General features: G+C 47.6%; 1 protein-coding gene across 5 annotated transcripts in view; it reads right to left on the bottom strand.

Moving 5' to 3' along the window:
* The window catches only part of gabbr1b (gamma-aminobutyric acid (GABA) B receptor, 1b), a 65,374-nt gene that overhangs the window by 53,005 nt on the left and 4,869 nt on the right, over positions 1-7,500 (bottom strand). For 4 of the 5 annotated variants that reach the window (XM_027019739.2, XM_027019740.2, XM_027019741.2 and 1 more), the window contains exon 2: positions 286-369. The exons of the other annotated variant lie outside the window; for it this stretch is intronic. In XM_027019739.2, the coding sequence (XP_026875540.2) occupies positions 286-361 (76 nt within the window). In that variant the 5' untranslated portion in view covers positions 362-369. The remainder of the gene's footprint in view (positions 1-285; positions 370-7,500) is intronic. 5 annotated transcript variants of the gene reach the window in all.

Here is a 7,500-nt window from a genome sequence, read left to right as displayed (position 1 = left end):
CACAGCTCTCCCAAAATACAGTCCCACGCAATTACACACACAAACCCACAAACACACCCAAAGGGGGAAATGAGTTCCAAACAATGAGCAGGACTGAGCAACCCATAAAACAAGAAATGCATAAGATACACTTCAGAAAAATTCATGTGGACAGAGGTTTACATAGTTGGTAGACAAAACCACAGTTACACACACACACACACACCCACACACACACACACACACCACACTGGCAACCGACTGTTTGCATAGACTCACAATCACAGTTGTGCACTTTCATATTACCTGCAGTTGTATTGTGCCCAGCCTCAGTACGGGAGTGAAACATAAAGAGAATCCAAAGGACACATAATAGTGCCATTACTCCACCTGCAGAGACGGGGAGAGAGAGAGAGAGGGAGGGAGGGAGGGAGGGAGGGAGGGAGGGAGAGAGAGAGAGAGAGAGAGAGAGAGAGAGAGAGAGAGACAGTAAGTGAGGAAAGAATAGAGAAAGGGCAGATTGGCAGGACAAACAGAGAATCGGGAAATGGTTAGGAGAGAAGAGGGAGATTGATGGTTTGAGGATCGGAAGACAACTTAGACGGGCGAGCGGCAGTTAGGATGGATGTGAAGAGAGAGGGAGCGGGAGGGGCACAGTCCAAAACACACAGAAAGCAGGAGGGAGAGAAAAAAAAGCGCGAAAGAAGACAGAGAGAAGATGAAGCAGGGGCCGGGGAGAAAAAAACAGCACACTCAGACAGATGCCTAGTTAGATCTCCCCAAACGCTCCCATCCCACCGCCAGATCCACAGAGGCCGTTTCCACCCGCTGAATGACTCATGCTCCGTTGGGGGGCTTCCCTCTCCGAGCTCCGAGCACAGAGCTCCCGCCCCGGGCGTCACTCTCGCCCGACGCCTGCTCGTGTAGGTTCCATCTCGGCCCACCGTCTTGTGAACAGGAGGCACGAGGGTGTTCTATCAGCTCGTGCAGGCACCAGCCCCGTCTCCACACGAGAGGACTTGGAAACGGGCGAGGGGGAGGGTGTGGACACGTATAAATGATTTCCCCAAATTGCTATTTTGTCATGTCAAGCATCTTTTTCTTTTTCTCCATGCGTGCGTGTGTGTGTGTGTGAGTGTGAGTGTGTGTGTGAGAGAGAGAGAGAGAGAGAGAGAGAGAGAGAGAGAGCTGCTAGAGCACAGCAAATGGGAGAATCTGTCTCCAAACCTTCATCCTTACACCCTGTCTTGCAAACACCCTGCCCCCACTCCCTGCATGCACGAACACACACCCATAATACTCGGATTACATTCTCTGCTATGATCTGAATAAATTCAATAAACCCCCCTGATTCCTGCGCTAATCTGAGATGCAGGTCGGGTGTTGGAGAGCAGCACCTCGGACAGTGCTGCAGGTGTGACACTTGCTGTGCAGTAGTTACAGCAGAAATCTGCTGCCTTATCACACAGCCCGAGAGACCTCCAGGGAACACGAATGACTGCATGAACCAGAGCGCATTTCACGCCACACAAAGAGAGGCACACGCACCGTGCGGAGGTACCAGCTCTACAGACAGTGCTCGGTAAAATCACAGCTTAGACCCTGCCACGGACAGATCATCATGAGGAGCAGGCCACGCCCCATGGGCGTGGTGTACTGGTGACCAGGAAGAGAGGGCGGGGCACCTCTGCTACTCAGACTACTATTTGGAGGCGAGCAGGACACCTGAGTGTCAAGGTTTTTTGTCGTCCGTGACAGTAAAGCTAACGAAAACACTTCACGGTTGTGCTGGATCAGCATAACCCACAAACGCACGCACACACACACATACGTGCGCGCGCACACGCAAGCACACACACACGCACACACACACACACACACACACGCTCATGTGAGCATATAGACATGGAATCCACCTAAGGCATTGCATTCTCTTCTTCCGCTTCCCTTTTTCCCTCTAAATTTTTCTCTTTCTCTTGTTACCCTCTCTCCCTCTCTCTCTTACACACACATCCCTTCCTTGTTCTAGTGCTCCTTTCTTTGTTAACTCTTTTTTTCAATAATACTCCTTTGTGGCAGAACAATAATTATAATGCATCAGCTTCACATACCAGCACACAAAACTGCCCTCTGCTTATGTACCATGCCAAACACGTCACACTTTTGTAAACACATATAAATAAATACCATTAACCCCAGCATGTTAGTGTAAATGCAAACACTGTTTATCTTCAGAAATGTGCAGGTACATTAATGAATTATGATGCACAGTTCAGATGCAGTTCACTATGATCTCACACGTGTACACACACACACACACACACACACACACACAACATTTTTTCACCCTTCATCTGACAAGTGACAATCCTGCTAAAGACATTTAACAGAAGGCAAACCACAGCTCATTTTGACTGTAACCTAATCTGAAAACTGCCTAATTCTGTTGCCAGGCAACCATTCATCTATCCTCCTTGGCTTCTTTTGCCTTCACTCGTCTTCCTCTCTGGCTGGCCTCAGTCATGGAAGGGTTTCAGCCCATTGTGGTGTTCGCCGGCTTACTCGCGCCATCGCAAATCAACTCTCGTGAGAGATATAAACACAGTCAGGGAGCAGGGAGGGGGGTTGAGCCCCAAAGACATCCCACCTGGACCTTCTGCCATCCGTACCCAACCAAGAGAGCATTTCACACCCTCTCCCCCACTCACCCATTTCCTGCCTAAATCTGAGAGACAGGACTGTCTCCTCACTCTTTGATCAGTGTTACCCCACACTGATAAGACAGCTGAATTGGGCACATGGCAGTTTGGCTGATGTAAATTGCTGATGCAAAGGAATAGTGAGCTAAAACTGTTGTGTATGTATGTCTGTGTGTTTGTATGTATGTATGTATGTTTTTGTTATGTATGTGTATGTATTTGTGTGTGTGTATATGTGTCTTTCCTAACGAAGGACATGTATCCTCTTGAGAGCTGTACCATGTGCAGTCAGTCATCAGAGAGGCTGAAGCCGAAAGCTGTCGAGCAAAGCCGATTGCTTTTTCTCGGATACGACAGGGCTGTGGGTATTCTGCCTTCCCACTCTGTTAATGCAGTTAAATCTGAAGATTCAAAGAAAAACTCGCAGGCGTCAATTCTAATTCCTCCGAAATCACAGGAGATGTCTGAGTTTGGAGGCAATGGCTTGCTTCACTACGTGATCAGACGTCAAGGGATGTGCTACAAGCCGGAGGAGCGTGAATCCAATAAGCCTGCACACATTACACTGTCAGAAATGAGTGAGAGAGAGAGAAGGGGAGAGAGAGGAGGAGAGTGGAGAGAGAGAGAGAGAGAGAGAGAGAGAGAGAGGGAGAGAGAGGAAGAGAGTGGAGAGAGAGAGAGAGAGGGAGAGAGAGGAGGAGAGTGGAGAGAGAGAGGGAGAGAGAGGAGGAGAGTGGAGAGAGAGAGAGGGAGAGAGAGGAGGAGAGTGGAGAGAGAGAGAGAGGGAGAGAGAGGAGGAGAGTGGAGAGAGAGAGAGAGAGGGAGAGAGAGGAGGAGAGTGGAGAGAGAGAGAGAGGGAGAGAGAGGAGGAGAGTGGAGAGAGAGAGAGGGAGAGAGAGGAGGAGAGTGGAGAGAGAGAGAGAGGGGGGGGGTGTTAACATGCCTCTACCATTCTCTCCTGGAAACCTCCTTCTACAGCTCACACTCGTCCCTGCCTGCAGTTGTACACTTCACACGCAAACGTGCAGAGACAGGGCATTAAATTAAACAAATTGACACTGTAACCTTATTAAACACATACAAACGGGGGAATTAAGGTGCATGTACTCATACCAATCCTCCAAACACAGAGGTGTGCTAGGCTTTAAACATTCAAATAAAGCAATACTGTTCATACTCTGCCTTACATAACACTGGTGTTGTCTCTTTTTCATCTTTGCTCTATTCTACATTTAAAAAGGTCTTTAATCCTGATGAGCGTCTTGACACCCAGTGATCTGACCAACCTTGAGAGTTTTGCCCAGGCAAACAAACAAAGACCTGATGTTTTTCTCTTTTCAGTTTGATAGCACAGGGATCAAGGATGATAGGGAAATAAAAGCCATGGAACCAAAGCGAGAGAAGCAATGCACGCGAGAAAGGCGACATGCAGTTAACGAGAAGAGTGAGCAATTCAGAAACTAAACTACTGAGAAAATAACAGTTCAAAAAGAGTAAAAGTGTTATATGACCATACATGGGCCCTTTGTTATGAGTATATACTAGATGTCTATAAATATGAGTGTAATTCTTTCAGGCCTTCTTGTGAGGTGTCTGACTTTTTAACAGCAGTCGAGTTGTGCCCTGGTTGAACATCCAGAGCAGAAGTCAATCTAAAGCAACATCGTATCAGCTCTGAATATTGACCTAATATCCCGAACCTGCAACCAGACTGGTGTTGCTTCAATATTCTAAGGCAGCTCTACATGTGGAAGGTGGGTTTGTGGCGAGCAAAGTCCACGCACGCCAGTGGAAACATGGCAAAACAGGCTTCCAGGCACTGGGTGACATGAGCATAGTGCAACACACAGAATCACAGTGAGACATGTCCAAATAAAGAACCAAGGCCAACATACGCACACACGCTGAGATAAACTCTCCTAGAGATCAAAGAGAGCAATGAAAACTGCTGAGAGCACACACAGTGGGGGGGGGGAGAGAGAGAGAGAGAGAGAGAGAGAGAGAGGGAGAGAGAGAGAGAGAGAGAGGGAGCGGGTGTGTGTGTGTGTGTGTGTGAGGGAGGGAGAGAACAAGCAGGAGGGTGAGAAAAGGGGGAGAGAGAGAGAAAGAGAGGGAGAGAGAGAGGGAAAGAGAGAGAGAGAGAGAGAGAGAGAGAGGGCAGATACTGTCATAACTTCTAAGTCATTGCAGCAAAGTCTTATTATGAAGAGAACAGACAGCTTATTGACAGTATTCTTCACCCAGCCACCAACACACACACACACACAGTCTCAGTGCAGCAAAAGTGTGATGCAGTGATGTGTATTTCACTTCAAATATTTATCACTAACCATCAGCTCCACCTTGGCTGTTAGCATCAGTCTCCATCTCTGCTACATCCAGACACCTGATCTGTAAAATCTGTGAGCTTAATCATAGCAGTGTCTCACTGGCATGCGATGGTTCACCTCACTTGTCCATTAGCAGAAAGCCCTACCTAACCTTTACCACTGTTTATTACACACATATTTCTCTGCCCCATTTTTAATTTTACATCCTCTGTGGCCGTGATTTGCTAGAAATAAGCTGGATATCTTGACCTACAGCCTCCCTCGTTAATTCTGCCAAGCGGAAGGTTGATCTTCCAGCAGATTCCCTTCTTCAGCTTTACCCGGCTCCACCCCAGCTCCAGCTGGCTCACTCTGAGACCGAAGCACTGTCCAGGGAACTGCACTTGCTTTCCCGCAGGTGAAGAATCCCGCAAGGGCTCTTGTCTGGGGTCTGTGTGACCCCTTCAAAAGCCCTTCGGTGCTGGAGTAGAGTGTGGAGGTCAGGTGTGAAAGGAAGACTCAATCCCCTCCACAGGCAGGCTTTAAAAGCCCCTGCAGAGAAGAGTCCACCTCCCCTCAGATCCCCCAAAGGTGCAGGAAGAGCATCGACAAGGTGGAGAGCTACACGCGCGGTGGTGGCGGGCAGCAGGAAAAGCACATAAAGAAAGAAATGTGGTATTTACGACATGCTTCAAACGCTTTGCCACTGCCATCAGTGCTATTGTGCAGGATGGAAATGAGGAACAGGGTCTGTGTAAATGCATGGTGAGCTTCTATAGAAACTGGATCAGGCAGGGAGTCATCATGTGGAGACAGTGCAGAAACACACACGCACACACACACGCACGCATACACACACACACACGCACGCACGCACGCACGCACGCATAGAAAAATGACAATATACAACAACTACACACTCAAAAGAAACAGCAGATTAGAGCTAACAAATTCAGAGCGAAATTAGGCCAGGAGCCACCGATAATGAGCACTTGGAATGGTCAGCTCTAACTGTGTCTCTGTCTCCAATCAGGTTCTCTTGGAAAGGCAGGAGTTTAAAAATGCCTGCCAGGCAGCTGTTACAGTGATCATCACCTCTGGATTCAGACATCACCAGCTGGCAAGGGCCAAAATGCACTAATAGCAGGGGGCATGTTGGGCCCTAATAAACACATGCCTGAAAGAATGAGAGCACTCGCCAATGAAACAAAGAAGAAGAGCACATTTGAGTAAGAGGAACATGATGAGCCCTTATTTAGTATACTTCTTTTTAGGTACAGATGGCCTGAGAAACTGTAACCAAACTCCTCCAAAAAAAAAAACTTCGCATGAAGAACCACAATCACAACTTATGACCTTACGGTTAAATGCATGTCAAGAAAAAGCCTCTGTCCATTTAAAATAACTTGCTAAACTAATGAGCATTAGAATGGAGGCTTCTGTTCTCCCTGGTCAAACAGTCAATCAGAAGAGTGCCGAGGTGCTATATTGCTGTCTCTAACCCTGAATGAATCCTGAGACTCTTCCCAGTTCACTCACATACTCAGTCCTTGTCTGTCTGTCTGTCTGTCTGTCTCTCTCTCTCTCTCTCTTACACACTCTCTCTATGTGCCGATCCCCATCTGTTCCTTAGCTCTTACTTTTCTTGCCAGCTCCCACTTACAGACTCCAGCCCAGGACACAAACCCCATTGTTTGCACTCAACTGACCCAAATCAAATGCCTTTACACCAAACAGCCATTTCGGCTGCACAGAGAACTAGGACGAGCGTTCTCCCCTCAAATGCTGATAATGTGTGGCAGCCCTATGTCCCTTGCACCAAGCCAGTCATAAATCACCACTCCAGAGCTGGAAAATACACCAAAGCCTATTATCTTCCATTTTGAGGGCATAATGCTGAACAAACCTCTGCGTCTCTGTGCAGACTCTGATAAGAGACCGTATCCCTGGCTAACACTGCTGGCCAGCCATACTAATGAAAGGCCCATATCGAGCAAGCCTTTGTGAGAATGAACTACCAATACGAAATGGCTGCACAAAATACCAAATATCTTGGGGTTTTCTGCTTTTTTTCCCTGCTTGGGTCATGAAAATTATTCAGTAACGCTCAGGTGATCTCTAGATAGACTGGACATGGTAGCAACAGGGTGTCTGTGGTTTCGCATGACTGAAAAATCACAGTTTCAGTCATGATGAAAAACAAACAAAACAAACAAACAAACAAACAAACAAACAAACCCCCCCCCCCCCCCAAAAAAAAACACAACCTCACCCTCTTCACCCCCACTGTGAGAATGGTAGAGGCAGAAGTGAAAGGTTTTCTCTACGCAGAGCCTCTAAGGCAGTCTCAGGCCTGCAGGCAGAGGGGTAGGGGAGGAACACACAGCCACTGGAGTTCAATCAATTCTGCCTCTGGAGTTGTTCCTCACCATTGAGTTTTGAATGTATTATTTTCTACTTTCATTTTTTTGCTCTTCTCCACAAAATGAGAAAATAATTGTGCTACGAAGGAG

The sequence above is a fragment of the Electrophorus electricus genome, chromosome 8 (genome assembly GCF_013358815.1).
Source record: "Electrophorus electricus isolate fEleEle1 chromosome 8, fEleEle1.pri, whole genome shotgun sequence".
In the NCBI taxonomy this organism is placed as follows: domain Eukaryota; kingdom Metazoa; phylum Chordata; class Actinopteri; order Gymnotiformes; family Gymnotidae; genus Electrophorus; species Electrophorus electricus.
Note: the sequence above shows the minus strand (reverse complement) of the source record. Positions and strands in the feature narration are given on the sequence as shown.